General features: G+C 39.1%; 1 protein-coding gene across 1 annotated transcript in view; it reads left to right on the plus strand.

Annotated features, from left to right (window-relative positions):
- Positions 1 to 13669: 13669 nt before the first annotated feature.
- LOC148010665 (uncharacterized) overlaps positions 13670 to 22066 on the plus strand; it is a 41654-nt gene continuing 33257 nt past the window's right edge. Inside the window, exons 1-3 of the mRNA XM_087671679.1 lie at positions 13670 to 14795; positions 14883 to 17221; positions 17401 to 17678. Coding sequence (XP_087527805.1) covers positions 13743 to 14795; positions 14883 to 17221; positions 17401 to 17530 — 3522 coding nt within the window. The 5' untranslated portion in view covers positions 13670 to 13742 and the 3' untranslated portion in view covers positions 17531 to 17678. The remainder of the gene's footprint in view (positions 14796 to 14882; positions 17222 to 17400; positions 17679 to 22066) is intronic.

Genomic DNA, 22066 nt, shown 5'->3' on the forward strand with positions numbered 1-22066 from the left:
GGATACTTCATCGCATCCATTTGATCCGGGTGGATTGGAGTATGTGGTTGAGGGGCATTCTATTCTCTTGGACAATCATTATGACGGAATACCTTTTGATCTAGGAGGTTTTGAGCAGGATTTTGCACCTTCATTAGGCCAACGTCCATATTGGGGTTCAGAATTTTCATCTTTGAGAGGCTTATTTGGCTGAAAATTAGTCCATTTATCTCTAGTTCTACTGCAAACAATTTTTGGACAGCTTACTGTTTTGGTTCAGCTTCAATTCTGGTTTGATTACAAAAGAAGGATATCTATATGGGTTGCAAGTATGTCTAATGAGTTTTCTTTTGACTCATAGCACACTTGATTTGGATATGTCCATCACAAGATATCTCCATTTTACTACAACAGGTTCTGTAGTAGACAGCAAGCTGTCTATCTCTTGTTTTGCAGGTGTCCTTTCTTGGAGTTATGATGGTTTAGTTTTCAGTTTTATCATTTCAAAATGGATGTTCATATGGCTTATTCACTTTTCCACTTATGATCCTCTCCATTACTTAGTACAAACTAGTGCTTTTCCTATTTTTGTAGCCCTTGTATCAGAGTAGTACTCTGTTTCATCTATCCTTTTCTAGTCTTTCAGGTTTGTTTTTGAGGACAAAAACTTTTGGGAAGGGATGGATTGTAAGAAGATGTGAATGAGGAATTTAGTGTGCATTGCCATGTCACACTGACATTAGTATAAAAGGAGAGGACATGTAATTTTACACATCTTTTTGACACATTAATACAATTACAGTCTTTCTCTCCCATCTTGCTCACAGCTTCTATGGCTTCTCCCTCTTTCCTGTCTTTCTCTCTCCAAATCTAGTCTTTCTCTCTCCTCATCACTCTTCTTCTCTCTCTTCCTGTAGTCTTTCTCTCTCTTCTGCAGTCTTCTCTCTCCTCTTTCTCTCTCCCTAGTTTTCTCTCTGACAACTTTGCACAACTTGCCTTGGACACTGTGACACCTTATTACTATCTCCACCACATCCAAAATAGCACTCCAAATATCTAGTTTGCTAGCATCCTAAAACATTGTTTCATCCACTACATCCCCTATCAAAGAATAGGGAAAGACTAGTGTATCCTCACATATTGCATTATTTGACTTCCCAAGCTCAGTAAAATCACTCACCACATTATCATCAATATGAATTTTCTATATCTCTAGTATATCATCAAAGACAATAGGTGCATCGAAACATCCATGGAGACTACAACAATTGCTATAAGTAGCATTGCAATTCCCTTTTGCATAGCAACATCATCATGTAGAAAATCCATGGCATTTATAGCATGAAGCATGGTATCCTTTGTATCTTTTGTAGTCAACACTAGTGATGCATGTAGATCTTGTGAACCCTCAATTACCAATTCCTCTACAACCATAAGCAATACAACTTCCTTTGGCTCTACATCTCCATTAGCCACTACCAAAGCATATGTTTTCAACTCATCCACAACATCATAGCATACCTTAGGTAGGGCATCTACCTTAGTCTCTATAGCATCTCCACTTACACCCACTAAAGCATCTGCATTAGTAAGTACATGAGGCAAATCCTCCATAGACAATACATTGTTTTGTACCTAGGTTTGAGCCATACGCTCTGTCAAATCATCAATATGATCTTCTGTCACTACAATGGCATCTACTATTACACTAGGCAAGTCATCTACACCTTTAATATCCACAACTGCATCCCCCACATCACCATGATTCTCTAGCATACTCTTTGCCTCATGAATCATCTCTTCTCATCCATAAATAACAACTAGAAGTGCCCACTTTTCTCTTTGTTTCTGTCACCTTTTAAGCTTCAAAACTACATTTTCTACATCATCCCACTTTGTTGTTAGTCATCTTTCTGTATTAGCATATTCTAGAAGATCTAGAAGACTATCATGCAGTGTGGAATCTATTGCCTGAACAAACAATTCAAATTTGAACTCCTCAAGAGTCAGTTGTACTCTTCTTGGCAATTGTGCATTTCTATACTCAAATTCCTGCAATAACTCTCAGACAGTTAACCATTTATTGGGTGTAGCAACCCAATTCAAGAAAGCTTCTTTGATCATCCAGTCCTATTAGAAAGCCATGGTTGAAACCCTCACCTCGGCCAACTTCACGCCAAGTTTACCAATGTCAAAGCACGTAGAATTAAAGGTCTACTGCAGGGGAAAGAGACAAAAGTGTGCGGGGAGATTGAGAGATGGAACAAGATGAAAGAAAGATAATTTAGAATTTTGAAGATTTATTGGAGATAGATAGAGGTGAAATCAAGTGACTTCATTTCATACAGTTCAGTAGAGCAATATATATGCAATACTTCCAATAGATCTAATGGATATGCCCAAGATAAAGGCACATGCATACACTTGGGATGATAGCCCAACAAAAATTGAGACTATGGCTTATTATACACACTAATGCATGAATAATCTCTATTGAGAATAATCCAAAAGTTGTAGGTAATACCCCAAAATCTCATGCATACATCAATCTCCTAATGGAAGATTATAGGTGGCACCACCATAGACAAGAGACATGAATAAGAATGCATCAATCCCTATAAAAATACCCTCTATAGGCCTTTAGAAGCACTTCAGTCCTATAATTAAATTTTTATTGTAGCAACAAAACATGATATAAATGCAACTCCTTCCTAGAAAAACTTTATATTTGTTGTCTAGACTATGTCTACTAAAGGTAGAGATCAATACTCAAGCAATAGAACTCAAGAGAAGCCATGGTTGAGCATTAAATATCCATTTCAAGCTTGTTTCCATGTTCTTGATTGTTATTTATAGCCCAAAACAATCCAAATAAAAAGCATAAACCCATCAAAACTCCTCTTTGATGTTCAAAGAAGGTTTCCATGATATTCAGTACCAAGAATCGAGTGAGAGATTGCCTCAAAGATCTTGTAAGAGATGAATATCTTCAAGGATATCCTCGTCTATTCAAAAATAGTCCCAATACTCTCCTCTCTCTTCTCCAATGCATAAATAAGCCTTCAACCCACTTACTTTCTTTGGCTCTTCCCCTTATGTTTCCTTTGAGTCCTCTTCTAGTTAGCATGCTATTGCCTTCACCTTTGTGACCATGTTGGAGAGCAGTTGCCCAATTAGTCCTATTGGTGTCCCTAAATCTGCACTAAATGGTCTTCTTGATCTCACACTTTCCCTTCCTCTATTCTCCTCTATTCAAAAATAGTCCCAATACTCTCCTCTCTCTTCTCCAATGCATAAGCCTTCAACCCACTTACTTTCTTTGGCTCTTCCCCTTATGTTTCCTTTGGGTCCTCTTCTAGTTAGCATGCTATTGCATTTACCTTTGTGACCATGTTGGAGAGAAATTGCCCAATTAGTTCTATTGGTGTCCCTAAATTTGCACTAAATGGTCTTCTTGATCTCACACTTCATTCTCCATCACATAGCCCATAAAACAAGTCACTTAAGTTACTACTAATCACTACTCAAAGCCATGTGGTCATTAACTCCTAAGACTTCACTTGACTAACTTCTATTACCAAGACAATGAGTAAGCTAGAGAAGTCCATTGACTAATAAGTTTGTCACTTACCATTCTTTAGACAAAGCATATCCCGCTTTCATGCTCTATGTCAAAAATCCCATGACAACGTGCAAATATTGATGATGGAATGCCTAGTTAGATGGGTTTACACATCTACACTTAGCACGCCATTGGTCATTATGGCGCTTACATGGCCACTGACTTATCACTTATTATATTCAGTTTGTTGCACCTACATCTAGCATAGTTATAGTGCCAATCGATTAGTAGAGTTAGTTATGCACTATTTGACTTCGTAGGCCACTTTTCTTTATGTTATAACTTATCTATGCTTTATGTACATTGTATTGTGTGAGAAAGAAGAAGAAGAAACTAGCAAGAAAATGTTTTGGCATCTATCTCTCTTCACATGTTTTTGAGTGAGCTTCCTCTTGTGTGTATGGTATGTGTTTGGCGCAACAACTCAAGCAAGTCCCCCCACCATGCGATTTGTGACATTTGGCAATCACAATGTTTCTTGGTGGTTGTGTTGATGCAAATAATGGTCCAAAGCAAAAAAATAGCTAGCACTAAATTATCATGGAGCTGTAGTTACTCTTTTAGCTACTCATTCTTAGAGATGCCTAGTCTTAAAGATATGCAATCCTAAAGATTTGTGCTTACTCTTGGATATACCTAGAAATGCTCTCAAGAAGGTGTACCAATGCATAAACTCAATCCATACAATATACCTTTGATTGGTGTTCTATAGCATGCAAAGCAAGTGAGTTGGAGAGTGCTTTCTCCATTCCATCCCTCTAATCAACTTTACATCAATACCTCCCACTACATCGCATGGTAAGAATACAAGCACATTTGAGTGAGTTGATTCTCTATCTTAGCAATGGAAGATAACTATCATGTCTTATGCATGACATTGGGACATTATTGGAGCTCTTATTCTTCCAAGAGTTCAATCCAACCTATAGCTTAATCTAGCTCTCATAGCCAACTTCTACTTTTGCTTTGAACCATCTATCTCCCTCTCTACTCAACTCCATGAAAAAAAAAAGTAAGTAAGAAGATCCACGAGATGTAGTAGACTCACCTAGTTGGTGTTGGTGTTCTCATGATCAAGTGTGGTTCCCCTTGATCCATCAGTGCTACTCTCTCAATTTGTCTATTATAGTTGCTCCATTTCCAAGAGAAGAATAGGGCAGAAGGAAAATAAGAAGAAGAGAATGGAGAATAGAGCTTCTCCCCACTCAACCCTCAATCTCATGCTTTCACCAACAACATGGGAGAAGAAGAATGGTAGGAGGAAGAATGATGAATAGCTTCACCTCTTGGGTTCACACACACGCACATGCACATGCACGCGCGCACACACACATTCTCCCTCCCAAGCTATGATGAAAGCAAGCAAATAGAAGATAGAGATAGAGAAGAAGAGGCTCCCAAAGTTTGCACACACAAGAGTGAGGGCTTCTATTCATTTTACAAATTATATGCTATAGTTTACTTTTGCTTTGGTAGATTTAATCCTTTTCCTCTTGTGACATATTGTCCTCTCTTTTACCTTGCAATTGGATGTGCAGTATTCATGTCATAGACTTGTGGACACAATCTGTGTAAAATTAATAGACCATGCCTAGAACCTCTATAGTGGTTATGGGTCTTCTAAATGAAATTTTATAATTTGCAAGGGAGTGAGCTCAACTCTCAATTTCATTTACAAGAACTTGTAAGACTTATCTACACAAGCTATAAATGGAAAAAAACTAGATATGCACCTTGCAAACTTGAGGTGCCTAAAATAAATACAATGAATTTACTACTTTTTTTTTTCTTTTAACATTTCTAACACTAGTTGTTGACCCATTTTACTTATTATTCTCTAACTTGACTAGCTATTTCTATAGCTTGTTGTCTCTTTGGATCAACATTTTTATTCACAAAAGTGCCACTACAAGCATCAAATGGTTACTAGTAAAAATATTAGAATGAGCATCACAAATTTACTAGTTTTTTTGGCATCCTTATATGCACTGATAGTATAATGCATACAATAATGCTTATATTGACGATGGTTATAACTATGTCCCAATGTTGATGCTAATAATGACACTTAATCTTGATGGAAGTGGTTGATTATCTCCTTTGTGTATAGTAATGGTTGATCCAAAGAGACACGTAATGGTTAGCATCACAATAATTGTTGATTATCTCCTTTGTGTATAGTAATGGTTTATTGAGAATTAGCTAATAAGTATGGTTGGACAAGCACATACGCATGCATGCATGTGTGCATAGACACATGCACACACACGAGAGAGAGAGAGAGAGAGAGAGAGAGAGAGAGAGAGAGCCGCCCCATGGTGCAACTAACATTAGGGTTGGGTATGTCACGTAAGAAATCCAAAATTTCTCCCCCTTGGTAGTAGTAGAAAATGATTCAAAGTCAAGGCTATTTTTTGAGAATGAGAATAACCAAATGAATCCAACTAATGGCATGCTCACCACATTTGTCATGGTCTTGTTAGGTTACTACATTTGACCATAGCGTTGGAGAAGAGATGATGTTGGTTGTATGTTTTGGAGTTCCATTAAAAGGCCTCTATATATGGCCATTAAAGATAGAGGCACGCACATACATATGAGAAAAATGAAGAAGAGTTATTGTGAAATTTGTCTAGTTGCCATATAAGTTGCAATTTGGTATGATTGGTTGGGTAGATCCTTGTTTAAGAAATAGTATAGATTACCAATCTATGTGCCAACAATATCCATATGCATAGATGTACTCTTAGGGTTTGGTTATGTAGGAAAAAGATCCAACCTCTTAGCTTAGCAGTCTTCATCAATGGCCATATAATGGTAGTCCATCTTTTCAAATTTCCTCTTTCTTTTCATATTGCATATCTAGTGGAGCATGTAAAATTCACAACCATTTATGAGACATATAATCATCAACTAGCATTCTACGTGCGCTTCGCACGCACAGTTTGCCAACAATCCGTTTCTCATCTTTCTCTCTCCTCTTTTTTCTCTCTTTCTCTCTCCCCCCAAAATTCCCTATGTTAATTTTCTCTCTCTCTCTCTCTCTCATCATTCTCTTTTTATTTTTTTTCTTTTTTCTCTCTCTCTCCTTTTCTTCTCTTTGCACTTTTCTTCTCTCTCTCTCTCTCATCATTCTCTTTTTATTTTTTTTCTTTTTTCTCTCTCTCTCCTTTTCTTCTCTTTGCACTTTTCTTCTCTCTCTCTCTCTCTCTCCTCTCTTTTCCTTCTCTCTTACTTCTCTATTTTTTATTCTCTCTCTTTTAAAATTTTATCTTTTCTCTCTCTATAATTCTCTCTACATGTTCTCTCTCTCTTCTTCTTCTTTCACTTTCTTCCCCCCCTCAGTCTCTCTTAAAGTATGTAAAATTTATATTTTCCTTATATATAATTCTCTCTTTATGTTTATATTCTCTCTCTTCTCCTCTCTCTCTCTCCGTCCCCTTTTCTTCTTCTCCCCTTTCTCCTAATTTTCCTTTTTTTCTTCTCTCCCTCTATCTCTTTTAAATTTTATCTTTTTCTTCTCTTCTTCTCTCTTTTAAATTTTATATTCTCTCTCTCTCTTCCCCCCTCGCTCCTTCTCTCTTCCTTCCTCTCTCTCTCAAAAAATATTTAAAATTTAAAAAGGCTTTTCTCTTTTTTCTTTTTTTCCATCTCTCTTCCTATTTTCCTCTCTCTTCTTCTTCTTCTTCTTCTTCTCTCTCTCTCTCTCTCTCCTTTCCTTCTCTCTTCTCTTTTTTCTTTTTTTTCTTCTCTTTAAATTTTTTCTTTTAAATTTTATCTTTCCTCTCTCTATAATTCTCTCTGTGTTCAAATTCTCTCTCTTCTTCTTCTTATTTTCTCTCTCTGTCTCTGTCCCCCCTCTCTCCTCTCTCCTCTTTTTTCATTTTTTATTTTCCTCTCTATCTCTCTCTCTCTCTCTCTCTCTTAAATTTTATATTTTCTCTCTCTATAATTCTCTTTCTCTCTGTTCCCTCCCTCTCCTCTTCTTTCTTTTTTGCTCTTTGTTTAATCTCAGAGAGAGAGAGAGAGAGAGAGAGAGAGAGAGAGAGAGAGAGAGAGAGAGAGAGAGAGAGCCTAGGCCCTACGCATGAGAGAGAGGGGGGAGGGGGAGAAGAAAAATGTTTAATTAAAAAAAGACTATTCTCTTTCCTCTTTCTCCCCCTTCTCTCTCCCTCTTCTTCTTTTTATCCTTCTTCTTTTCTTTCTTCTCTCTCTTTCTTTTATTCTATCTCCTTTTCAAAGTGTGTGAAAAACTATATTCGAAAAATTTTAAATTAAAAAAAGCTTTTAAATTATTGAATTAAAAAGTTTAATCTAACTATGAGAGAGAGAGAGAGGGGGAAACTTTTGATTTAAAAAGAAGTTTGATTTAATTAAAGAAGAGAGAGAGAGAGAGAGAGAGAGAGAGAGAGAGAGAGAACCTAGGCCTTACACATGAGAGAGAGAGAGGGAGAGGGGAGAAATTTAATTAAAAAAGAAAGGGGGTTTTAATTTAAAAAAGGGAGGTGAGAAAATGAGGCTTTAATGAAAAAAGGGAAGAGGAAGAGAAAATGAGATATTACACGTGAGAAAAAGAGAAGGGGAGAGGGTTTTGATTAAAGAAAAGAGGTTTGGAAAAGGGGGTAGGCTCGGAAAGCCCTATGGAGGTTCGAGGCTAATTTTTTTTCTTTCTCTCTCTCTCTCTCTTTTTCTTTGTATTCTATTTTAGTTTATTTTTTTCCTCTCCTGGTTCTCTCTCTCTCTCCTTTTTTTCTCCCCGCTTTTCTTCTTTCTCTTTCTCTCTCTCTCTCCTTTTATTCTCCCCCCTCTCTCCTCTCTTTTCCTTCTCTCTTACTCTCCTCTTTTTTCTTTTTTTTCTTATTCTCTCTCTCTTCATTCTCTTTTTAAATTTTTTCTTTTCTCTCTCTCACTCCTCTCTTTTCCTTCTCTCTTTCTCCTCTATTTTTTATTCTCTCTCTTTAAATTTTATCTTTTCTCTCTCTATAATTTTCTTTACATGTTCTCTCTCTCTTCTTCTTCTTTCACTTTCTTCCCCCCCCCCAGTCTCTCTTAAAGTATGTAAATTTTATATTTTCTTTATATATGATTCTCTCTTTATGTTTATATTTTCTCTCTCTCTCTCTCTCTCTCTCTCCCCTTTCTCCTAATTTTCCTTTTTTTATTCTCTCCCCCTCTCTTTTAAATTTTATCTTTTTCTTCTCTTCTTCTCTTTTAAATTTTATATTCTCTCTCTCTCTCTAAAAATATTTAACATTTAAAAAGACTTTTCTCTTTTTTCTTTTTTCCCATCTCTCTTCCTCTTTTCCTCTCTCTTCTTCTTATTATTCTTCTCTCTCTCTCTTTCCCCTCTCCTTTCCTTTCCTTCTCTCTCTCCTCTTTTTTCTTTTTTTTCTCTCTTTAAATTTTTTCTATTTTTTTCTTTTAAATTTTAAATTTCCTCTCTCTATAATTCTCTCTGTGTTCAAATTCTCTCTCTTCTTCTTCTTATTTTCTCTCTCTGTCTCTGTCCCCCCTCTCTCCACTTTTTTCATTTTTTATTTTCCTCTCTCTCTCTCTCTCTCTATAATTCTCTTTCTCTCTAGTTCTCTCCCTCTCCTCTTCTTTCTTTTTTGCTCTTTGTATATTTCTTTCTCTCTCTCTCTCTCTCTCTCTCTCTCTCTCTCTCTTTCTCTCCTTATTTTAATTAAATAAAAAGTTTTCAAAAAAAAGTTTAATGTGTGTGTGTGTGTGTGTGTGTGTGAGAGAGAGAGAGAGAGAGAGAGAGAGAGAGAGAGAGAGAGAGAGAGAACCTAGGCCCTACGCATGAGAGAGAGAGGGGGGAGGGGGAGAAGAAAAATGTTTAATTAAAAAAAGACTATTCTCTTTCCTCTTTCTCCCCCTTCTCTCTCCCTCTTCTTCTTCTTCTTCTTCTCTCTCTCTCTCTTTTATTCTATCTCCTTTTCAAAGTGTGTAAAAAACTATGTTCGAAAAATTTTAAATTAAAAAAATATTTTAAAATATTGAATTAAAAAAAGTTTAATATAACATAGAGAGAGAGAGAGAGAGAGAGAGAGAGAGAGAGAGAGAGATCCTAGGCCCTACACATGAGAGAGAGGGGGGGGGGAGAGGGGAGGAATTTAATTAAAAAAGGTAGGGGGTTTTAATTTAAAAAAGGGAGGTGAGAAAATGAGGCTTTAATGAAAAAAGGGAAAAGGAAGAGAAAATGAGATATTACACGTGAGAAAGAGAGGAGGGGAGGGGGTTTTGATTAAAGAAAAGAGGTTTGGAAAAGGGGGTAGGTTCGGAAGCCCTCTGGAGGTTCGAGGCTTTCCGAACCTATAGCTAAAATAATATAGTAGTAAGATTTTCATTAAACATGTAGGACTTTTTATTTATTGTATTTCTCATTTTGTTGAGTAAAAAATATGAATGATTTATCTTTTGTGTTTTTGCACCCTATTGGCTTTTTTACATCACATGCTACAACTTGGCTTCCTTGATGGAGCTATGTTGAGGCTTGCATGTTGCGATTTGGCTTAGGCTCGAGAGGTTTTGAATAATCATTGATGTATAGTGCTTCGTTTGTTGCTTAGTTGTTCAATTCATGATTCAATTTGTGGTACAATGTATTGCATGTGTGTCTTTGTTCTCCATTTTCCAAATTGTTTTTCAATTCGTGGTACAATCTACATCATGTCTATGTGTGTGTGGTTTAATTAATTGCATTGTGGCAAAATTGGATGGCTACAGTGATAGGGGGTCACTAATGTGGTATCCATGGGGACTCTAGGAAAAAAGGGAAATGTGGCAACCTTGGGAAGTTGAAGTAAAGAGTAGGCGAGGGTGAAGTTGCAAGAGATGTGGAGATACGGAAGGTGAGGAGATGAAAAGGTAGGTTGAGTGTTGTTTTGCAAATGGCTTGTAGGCTAGGTCATCAAAGTCTATTTTCAAGACAATAGCCATGTTGTGGGTAGTTTTCTTAGTGTTGTCTTTCAATGGGGGCAATGCACTAGGTGGTCTTGGGCATCTTCAAATGCCAATAGTAGATAAGGATGGAAACCAGAATGAAGATGATGTGCAACACATCGTCAACATAGTAGGGGTGTGGGGGGAGGGGAGTTGGTATGATGAGGCTACATATCCCAAAAGGAAGGTTGCATGTAGATGTTATTGAAGGCATTTAACACGATGATGCCCATAGTGGCATTGATTGGGATGCTTAAGCCTTGCATCGCAAACATGGCCACTGTGAAGGCACCCCTTGTTTACATGGTCACATATTTTGACATGAAGTACAACATGTTTGTGTATTCTAAACCTTGGCTAGAACCTATAGGTGACCATTAGTACAAGTGCCAATTTGAATGAGAGCTTCGAGGCCATGGACATCACTACCATGAGCACGAGTGTGATGCCGTACACTTCGGCCTAAGCTTTGTCCCTAAGCCACTCAAAGAATAGTCAGCTCACCAAGGTGCTTACTATAGCAGTGCCCCATTTATGATCAAGTTAGGTGACAATACACCTAATGATGTGCGGAGGTAGCCAAGATGGAAAAAGGAGGGGATGATGGAATAGAGTTGCATCGAGTTGGTTAAAGAGGAAGTAGATAAGAAGGGTGGAAAAAGAAGGGGAGGACATGATGGAGCTCTAATGGAGAAGAAATGAGCTATTTGTGATAATAAGTGGGGACGTGCTTGAGCATCAAAATAAAGCAAGCTTTATAGTGATCTCAAAATCACAAAGGAAAGCACCTTTGAGCTACACCTTTCCAAAAGTCCTAGCTTGGTGGCTCTAATGAAATTTAAGATTTTTCACATTTTCAAAAGAGGTATATACCATCTTCAATAAGCAATAGTGGTTGTTAAAAGCCACCAAGTCTACATTCCACTTGAGAGCTTGTGGAGATAGGTGAAATAGAGCATGGTCTATCATCTATGTTGGAAACTAGGAAAGGCATCAAGAAATATGACTAGTTCTAGCCATTCACATGGGCTTGAAATAGAGGAGAGGAAAGTTGAATATAATTGAAGGAATAGCCTAAGCAAGCCACATGAAGGCATGTCATAGAAGGATGAAGACGACAGAGAAGAGAAAAGTGTATGATCTTTGCCAAGGTTAATATCTACTTTCAAAACTATATTTTGTACTAGAACCTATCTTCGCGATATTGAATAGTAAATAAAAGTAAAGAAAATGCCATATGTTTTTTAAAAGCATATGGAAAAATGGCACTTTCCTTCATAAATTTAAAACAACGAAGAGACGTGCCAACTCTTGGCTATGCTACTTGTATAGCATGTTCTTGTCCTTTTTTGTGTTATTACTATGCTTTTATAAAATAGAAGTCAATACTTGAGTATAACAAAAGAGAAAGGCCAAACCCATTGCATCTTAGACTTTGGCCAAGTAATTTGTTTGGTTTATATTTTTACATTTTACAAGGTACTCTTCATTATTAAGGGAACATCTTAGGCTATGCAATATGCTCATGTCCTTTCTTGTATAGCATATGTCGTTCATGTCCTTTTTTGTGGTATTTGATGCTTTTATAAAATTATAAGTTAATTATTGATAAAAAAAATAGCAAAATGTCAAATGCATTACATCTTGGACTTTGGCCAAGTAACTTGTATGGTTTATGTTTTTCAGTATTTTGGAACACAACACTGGAAGAATGTAATGATAGAATGCCATCAATTAAACCTAATTGCACAAGTCTCTCACTAATGTGCCTACAATGGTTGGCTCGAGTGCGGGGATTGCACCGTGCGTGACTTACACTTGCTATTAGCTAAGTCTCTTTTTTCTGGAGAATTAGTAACGTTAGTAATATAATTATAGAATAATTATAGAATTTATAAGTTATGAAAATTCTTCCTGACAGACAATGCGCCGCCGTCGCGGGCTCGCAATGCATGTCCTTGCATTGGCACTTTTTGTTGCAGCATCACAAACAATCATGATCATATACATCACTATTACTATATATAGACATGAGAATGCAGCCTAGAGGTAGGACTGTCCTGTCATCCGGCAGCTTCCATGGCTGGCCGCCTGTAGTTGCCTGAACTTCTGTTTCCTCTCCCGGGCTCACCACTGTCCGCCATGGATGCACCTTCATTCGGCCGCAGTCCGCCATGCATGCAGCTAGAGCTAGGTCTGTCCTGTCATCCGGCAGCTTCCATGGCTATCCGCCTGTAGGTGCCTGAACTTCTGTTTCGTCTCTCGGGCTCACCACAGTCCGCCATGCATGCACCTTCATTCGGCCACAGTACTCCCCCGATTAGCACACAAGACCGGTCTTTCTAGCAGACAGCAGCCATACTAATCTCATGGTTCCATCTCCCTTTCCATCGGCCGTTCCTCTTTGCGGAATTTATGCGCTTGTGATCGCGTGGCTGCGTAATGTGTACACTGGTCTTCCTGTACTAAATGTGGAAGCGTTTCATGCAACCATGGCGAGCTGATCATTCCAAAATTATGAAACCGGACACGTCTTTTGGCGTGCAACGACAGGCAATTTGATGTGATGTCGTAAAATGATCATCCAAAATCGTCATCTGCACTGTACGATATCTGCCATTTTGTTTAAATCAGAGGTTCATCTGTAGGAGGCATGCAGGATATTGGAGCAGGTTGTGAATGGTTAGGGTTTCTAGCACCTTCCTTAAAAGACGCTGATCAGGAAAGAAAGATGGCACAGCAGAACACTAGAGCTTTTGAACGTCGTTAAGCCTTATCATCATCAATCAGATGGAAGACACACAAATGCAAACAAAGTGGAATTTCCAGGTGAACACGGAGCGACTACTAGCCAGTTATTATAAGAATGCTGTAGTCCTAAAACAACACATATGTTTTGTCTATTACAACCTTAATTTGTTTCTTCTGCTTGTGAGCTGATTGTACCAGAGCGAGGTCTAGCTGTATGTTACATTAGCTATAATTATGAAATCCTTTTGTCCAGGAATTTGATTTCCGAAAAAGGTCCATTATTCCTTCCAAAGGGGAGCTTCTGGGTGAACATGTAGGCTCAGAACTCCCCGAGAATAAAGTGAATGGGCAGAAGTATGAAAGTGTTTCTGAGTACCTTTCCACTCAGTTCCTGCTTTTACGGCAAGACTGCATTCAGCCCTATTGTGATGGCATAAGAGCGCTCATGAAAGGAGCTACCCTTGCACACGATCTTCAAGTCTATAGGGATGTGAAATTGCTCACAATTCGCTGTGGCAAGTCTGGAATGGAGTACCGTGTCTCTTTTAGGATGGATAGGTATCCTGTTGACTGGGGTTCTTCAAAATGCCTTATGGAAGGTACGCTTCTGTGTGTCACAAGTGACAATTTTGATACTTTTATATGGGCAATTACAACTGGGCACAAGAGGACATCTATGGAAGGAGATTATGTTCACCTTAAATGCCTTCCTGTGTTTGAGGAATCAAAACTGGAGTACAAGAAGACATATATCATGGTGGAGTCACCAGCGGCATTTTTTGAAGCATACTGCCATGTTCTAGAGAACTTGCAAAAGCCAGAGCTGACAATGTTACCATTTGTGGAGCACCTTGTGTCATTAGAGCCTTTAGTGGAACCACCCGACTATCTTTCAAGAGGAAGTAAACAAGATGTATTGTACGATTTTTCATGCGTGTTTCCTGAAATGAATCAGGAATTTGGATGCAGTGTGTTTCCAGTGTTACAGGACTGGCCCTCATGGAACAGCTTGTTAGATCCCAGTCAGATCACAGCTGTTAGGCATGGCCTCACCAAACGTTTGGCTTTGATCCAAGGTCCTCCAGGAACGGGGAAAACTTTTGTTGGTAAGGTGATTGCCGCACTTCTGTTACACAATCTTGGCAACAGTACTGGAGTTACCCCGTCTTTTGAAAGAGACAGAGAGAACTTTCATGCCCACAAAAGATTCAAGTTAAGCAAAGATGTGCTAGATGGCCCTTTACTGATTTTATGCTACACAAATCATGCTTTGGATCAATTTCTGGAAGGAGTGTTTGAATTTGAAAAGAGTCTAATAAGATATGGCGGGCGATCAACCAGCATTAAGCTATCAAAGTGCACAGTAAAGCATCTGATCAAGAAAGAGAGACAGGGACTCCTTCGGTCACTGTGGGACCGCCACAGGCAGATTTTGCGGAAAGCTGATAAAATCAAGTTTTATATCTCCAAATGTCAAACACTTATGTGCTCAGAACATGTGAGTTATGATACTCTATGTCAGGTAGCCAGTGCAGAACAGGTTGATAATCTGTTTTTTTCTGGTTCTAACTGCCAAATTGTGCAGCTATGGCTACAAGGTTTAAGCTTGCACTCTGCATGTAAATTGATGGAAGGTTCAAAGCCATCCCAAGAAGAAGCTGTGAGAACATTAACAGATGGTTTTCAGTCAGCATCTGCAGGAGAGTTAGGACCAGATGAGGAGGATGCAGATCTACCTGAAGAGCTCATTTTCCATGAGCCCTATGTTTGGCTGCTGGGAAGATCTGCCCGCAGTAAATTGCATGCAGAATGGCTGAGGCGGATAAGAATCCGAGCAGAGAGAAGGCTTCTTGGACTTTTAGACGATTATCAAAATCTATGCCTTAAAAAGAAGAGACTAGATGAAGAGATTCACTTCTCTATTTTAAGTAGAGCCAGGGTTGTCGGCATGACCACCACTGCTGCTGCCAGATGTCATAGCATCCTTATGAGGATGAAACCAAAAGTTATTCTGGTTGAGGAGGCTGCTGAAATTCTGGAGGGCCATGTTATTGCTTGTTTAACTCCATACACACAGCATCTAATTCTTATTGGTGACCATATGCAGCTCCGGCCTTCTGTAGCAGTCAACAAGTTGGCTACTGATTATAGCTTAGATGTCTCTCTGTTTGAGCGTTTAATTATGGGTGGCATTGAGCATGTGACCTTAGAATATCAAAGAAGAATGAGGCCTTGTATATCTCAGCTCCTCCACTGTATTTATCCATCACTAAAGGATCACTTTAGTGTTTTGGAGCTGGACAATGTAACTGGAATGTGCAATAATGTTTATTTTGTCGATCACAGGGGAGAAGAGAAGCACCTTATCGAGTCAAAGAGCAAAGTAAACTTTGAGGAATCGGCATTTGTTGTGGAGTTGTACCTTTATTTACTGAAACAGGGATCTTACCTGGAGCCGAACATTACCATCTTGACCATGTATAGAGGTCAGGTGCAATGCATCAAAAGTACACTGCAGGAAAGGATGGAGAGGCAGCATTTTGTATCTGAACAGAGAGCCAATCTACATAGAGCAGCTTCCCAAATAACATGTGTAGATGATTATCAAGGGGAAGAATCAGACATTATTATATTGTCTTTGGTAAGAAATGTCCGACATTCTGGAAAAGATCATGGTGGAGAAAGTATTGGCTTTCTTGAGAATTCAAATCGTGTATGTGTGGCCTTATCTAGAGCTCGCAAAGGCTTGTTTATTTTTGGAAATGCAGAGCTTTTAGCATCTAAAAGTGTACTGTGGGGAAGGATATTACATAATCTAAGACAGTCAAATTCTGTTGGTAGATTTCTTGTCCTGTCTTGCCAAAATCACTTCCTTAAAGAAACAGAGATCCATAAAGCTGATGATTTTTGGAAGGTCATAGATGGTGGCTGTAACATAAAATGCAGATATGAATTGGATTGTGGTCATCCTTGTCCACAATACTGTCACCCTGGTGGACATGAGCACACTGTTTGTATCAGTAGATGCTCAAGGTTGCTTCCCTGCATGCACCGTTGCATGCTGAAATGCCATGGATTTACACCATGCCCTGCTTGTAGAATGAAGGTACAAAAGCATCACCATAGATGTGGCCATGGACAAATGGTGCCATGTTCGTCCTTTGAGTTTCGTTGTGAAGAGCCTTGCTCTGCTTTGTTACCTTGTGGTCATAGATGCTGTCGCAGATGTGGTGAAGACTGTACAAGGCGGTGTCCTGTAAAGGTCAAGAAAGAACTTCCATGTGGACATTTTGCACTTATGCCCTGCCATAGACTCCCTAGCACACATGTTTGTCGTGAATTGTGTGGAAAGTCTCTTGAACCCTTCTGTAGTCATTCCTGTCAAGGGTCTTGCACCTCCTGCAGAATGACAAATGTGCATCCTCAATGCTGTCAAAGGTGTGAAAAAATTCTTCCATGTGGACACCAGTGCAAATCATTGTGCTATGAGACATGCCAACCCTGCTTACAACCTTGTGAGAATAGGTGCATTCATAGACACTGCCAACACAAATGTGGTGATTTGTGCTCACCTTGTTTGGAGCCTTGCTCATGGGGTTGTGATCATTATAAATGCAGCCTTACGTGCCATGAAGTTTGTGATCGTCCTCGTTGCAACAAAAAGTGTCCAAAAGTGCTGAAGTGTGGACATTATTGTATTGGCCTTTGTGGGGAACCTTGCCCAACAAGGTGTAGAGTCTGTCACCCCCACACAATTGAGACTTTTTCACAGCTCAAAATAGGGGAAATGGAGAGAGAAGCCCAGTTTGTGCAATTACTAGATTGTGGACATTTGTGTGAGTTTGGGATGCTTGATCATTGGATGGGAGTGGAGGAGTCTAATCGAACAGAGGCTGGCTGTTTCTCAAACCAGCTAAAGACATGGTAACAACTTTTTTGTGTTTTATCAATAAAGTATAACTTAGAGAGTTGAACTAGAATCTCAGTCACCGAAAGAATTTTACTTTTTTTAGCTCAGAAACGGGCTGCATATTTGTTTTACAGATGTTTATTAAGAGCAATTGGCACCTACATAGCTAATTCTATGAGTTGGTTGGCTGCAGCCCCAGATGTATGATTCCCATAAGGAAAACAATACGCTATAGAGGCATAATCAATTCATATCTTTTGGATCTTGAAAAGTCCAAGAAGCAGATATTGAATATGGATTCTAACTGGTCCAAGGTGTATTGATACTGTGACATACATCTATACAACTCAACCTTATGAGTGGTGTTATCCCATATAACCTTTTAGACTGTTTGGCTTGTTTTCAATGCTTGGCAGTAATGGTTTATGAAAGGGCAATTCTAAGTCAAATCTCAAGATCTATCTCTTGCAGGTATGTAAGGCTTTTAAAATCTAGCAGTGAGAGCTAATTTGTGATGAGTTTTGTATTGTAACTTCATGCTGACAATATTACCTCAATATAGGCTGCTCTGTACCTGTCTGACCTCTTCCCCATGGTGCATGATTTGTAGTTCATGCGGCAGTTATAGACAAGCAAATAGTCATTGTGTATATGCAGAGCATGTAATAGCTTCATATTAATGGATTCACTGATGATGTTTGTCAAAACATTCCAAAATGGTGTACTCGAAAGTGAATTTTTAGAAAGATTTATGCGTACTGTACAGTAAATACATGCAACTGATATTTTCTATCACTATGGCAATACGAATTACAAGATACTGCAGCATACATACGTGCAGTTGATAACACATGTCAAGTTTAAATGATAGGCCACACAATTTTTTATTTTCCCAAAAAGGGAATATTCTAGTAAAAGGCACCTCACTGAAAATTATCACTAAATGCAAGGTACAAAGTACAAGATGCTGCATCATAAAGTACAAATAGGAATTAAAAGGGCAGTGGGGGGTAATCATGTGATGACTTAGTGGCTGTCAAGTACAGGGCTAATGAAATGGCCAGTTTGGTGGGTTGTAATGCCAAATCATGTGGAGGCACAAGGTGGAGAAGATGCCAATCTCCCATGTGCTCTGGAAGGCCTGCTGGTATGAGTGGACTCTCCCTGTAGTCTCTCCAATCTACCTTTGAGAGTATGAGTGATCTTCGTCCAAAATATGGGAAATGGTCTTTGAAGTAGAGATGCACTGTTGCTCTAGAGCTTCATGGCATCTGTTTGTTTGGATGGAGCAAGCAATTATGCTACTGATAAGCTCCTATTTGTGTTTATGACCTGCACTCCACTCTGTTTAGGATAATAAGGGTTGGGGACAATCAATGTATTCTTTTTGGATCCCCTATTGAAAAATATGCTCAAAGATTTGGCAATTAAAGTTCAACTTACATTTAAACTTGCCAAATTCTATATATAACACAAAACATATACACATACATACTCAAGCATTGATGTACTCGTCTAATGTTGGATAGCATATGAAATGCAGACTTTATGAGCAAAGTATTTATAGAAGTTAAAGTTGCATATTTACTATTAATCTTTGCATTGCAATCTAGGTGACTTTTGGCAATAAAATACCTCCAAAAACTTATCTTACAGCCATATTGGCAATAAGAGGTGATTTTTTGCATGAATTATAGCCAAATATTTTCATGTTGGACCTCATTTAATGCCAACTTTGTGAAATTTCGCCCAAAAAACTAGATTGGGAAAATGCTATGTTGTTGGTCTTATATGTGATGACCTATGCTCCCACGTAAGTGCTCATATCACAGTAAGATTCCTTGTGTCACTATCATCCCACCATGAGTGTTGTGGAATACCAACTTGAGGGCTCTCCTCGAAACCACCTAAGCCTTGGCACAAGCTCGAATGCAATCGCTTTGAGCCTCCTTTGCTACCTTTTATCTCAAACAAGGAACTAGACTTCTATGTATGATAAGCCACATGAAGAGCAATATTTTAAATCAGGCCTTTAGTCTAGAATGGTGTGCGGTACGAGGTCTCGAAACTTTCTATAAATAGGTAGGCCGCCCTCCATTTAGCTCAATTTCGTTTTTGCAGGTTTTAGTCACTCTAGCTTCGCTGCCTACACATGTTCACGAAGGACATCTCAGCCAAAGCTACCCATTGCTGCCTATATCCATTAGGTGCTTGTTTTCAGTCTCCCCTTGTGTTTATTATCTTTTATTCCAAGCCATCCCACCCTAAAGCAGCCTAGGTATCGGGTAAAGGGTGCGTGTCGGCTACCCAATGACCTACCAAGACTACAAAGGCGATGGTTATCTTACCAAGGAAGTCCAAGTGATTACCCTAGAGAGGCTAGAGCATCAGACCAAGGATGCTTGTCGGTTGCCCAGGGGCATACCAAGTCCTACAAAGGTGGATGGAATCAACAATGGACTTTTTTTTTGGAGGTCTTTGTTATAGTTTGTCACATGATTTAACATTAGGTGAGGATTTCAAAATTAGTGTTCGTCCTGTTGAGCCATTGTGCCCCAAGTTACAGGAAATAAGGATGGGTAGTCCCACTACCTTCATCAAACAAGCAAAATAATCCCACATACTATTAGGATAAGTGCCTAGGGATTACCTATGGGTATGTGTGTGTCAATCATATGGAGATTATGTGAAGAGAAACAATACGACATGTGAGCAAGTAAGACAAGCAAAGCCAGCATGTAAGCTGGTACGAGTATGGTGGATCTATAGTCGACCACTCCAAGGGCTACTGAAAAGGGATAAATGTGCACAAATTCATGTTTACATGAATAGCTTGGGGTTACTTGATCGGGGTGCACGGGTTTGATTCTTGGATTTTGGCTATGTGCCTCTTGCGTTAGATCAACACTCATCGTCATGATGGCCAACCTTTTGACAATGTTGACAATACCTATTTTTCTTATGTACATTTAATCATCCAGGTTTGAGAGTTGATTGTTTGGTTCCTTGGGATTCACTAGTCTTATTTCGATTTTGATTTGAATTTTGTTTGTCCTTGCCTTTTGAGAAGATGCGACGAGAGTCCTCTCTATCGAGGACGTGTTATGAAAATGATCAAACAATGCATAATGCAATAGCTGACACTCAAACTCATAAAATGTAAACATTTGAGACTGTGAAGTCACTTGCTATACAAAATGGAGATATTTTCTTGGTAGCTTGTTAAGAAATAGGGTAACTTGATTATTAGAGGAATTAGGAGCTGTTGAGCTAAAACACGCTTTTTAACTGATTAGCATTCTTAAAACAATCCCAAATCACAATTAATTAATGAAAAACCCTAAAAAGGGGAGCGGTTTGAGAGAGTTTCAATGGTCCCTCAAAAAGCCTAATTCTTCGGGGCACCCTTCAACATCTATAAATACATAGGCTATCCCCATTTAGCCTTATTCCCATTTGCGCAGGTTTCACACCCTTGAGTGCAGATTTCAGCCATTGGTCTATCTCTACGTGGTTGTCTAGCCTCCGAGACTGCTACCACCTCTCCTGGCATCTTTCTCTAAGCTGTCGCCTACTGTTTGGCGCCTTCCTCCAGGCTATGTTTGGCATCTTCCAGCCATCGCAAGCATCTTCATCAACTCCAGCTGCTTGCATTTGGTGTCTCTTTCTCCAAGCGACAGGTGTTGGTGCTCCTCCTCATCTAGGTGACATTCACAGTTTGCGTTTACACTTATCTGGGGGCCGCCTTCCATCTCCACAACTTCTCCTACTTGCGTTTGGTGCTTTGGGCCCTTGTGGCATCATCGTTTTGCAGACTACACACTCCGACTGGTGGTCATAGACTTGGGATCTGTCTCTGGTGGATGTAACTCTCCGATACATGGCTCTACCCTTGAGTATTTGTATACTCTTACATTCATTTGCAGTATTCATTCACTCTAGAGTTATATTCTTCTCTCTCTTCTTTTGTTTGTGTTTGAGTTTTGAGTTTTGAGCTTTCCGTTTAGGGTTTGAGTTTTGCTTTCAGTGTTAGTGTCTCTCTCTTTGTGTTTCTATTGTGGTCGTACACTCTGTGTTTCCTCAGTGCAAACCCTAGTAGTTTTCTTTACATGATGGTATCAAAGCCGGTGCTCTTGTAAAGAGTATACTTCGGATATTGTGGAGAGCTAGTCTTTGTGCGAGGCACACAATATGACTCGTAACCGAATCACAATGTCCCAGACGCTTTCTTCTCCACTTCCTATGATGTCCTATCAGGCTTTTCCATTATTGGAGGCCCTGAGACGGCATTATGGACTCCGTGAGGAGGGTGACACTCCACTTTCACCTTCATCTTCTTTTTCTACTATTCCAGATTTCACTAACATGATAGAGGACTTTGAGGAGTACTATCGCAACAAGTACGGTAATGTTTACATCCCTCCCACAAGCTTTGCTACCACATTTGGACCGGTTGGTGAGGCTGGCCACCTCTCCGATCATGGAGGATATACGGCATTTGGAGCATCTGGCGATCCATCTTCATTATTTCAGCCCAGGTCCAGTGTCAGGTCTGTACAACCCTTTTGAGTTGAATGAATCAAAACCCTCGCTTGTTTCTTCTTTTGAGGTGTAGGATCTTGATGGCTTTGCATATGTGTGAACTTTAATAGAAGGGGCTCATGAAGCAAACAGAATTTAAGTACATCTACAGCTTTTGTTTCATTTGAGCATGTAACACACACTTCTCACTTCCTTCTCCTATCCCACCCTCTTCTACCTCCACCCTTGATCATCTCTCTTCATTCTTTCAAAATCTCGGATTACACTCCACATCTGCTTCACACACACTAGGGGTTGGATCTTCCATCTTTTTTTTT

The sequence above is a fragment of the Lygodium microphyllum genome, chromosome 29, assembly GCF_053477565.2.
Source record: "Lygodium microphyllum isolate KBCC chromosome 29, Lygodium_microphyllum_v1.1.10, whole genome shotgun sequence".
NCBI classification, from domain to species: domain Eukaryota; kingdom Viridiplantae; phylum Streptophyta; class Polypodiopsida; order Schizaeales; family Lygodiaceae; genus Lygodium; species Lygodium microphyllum.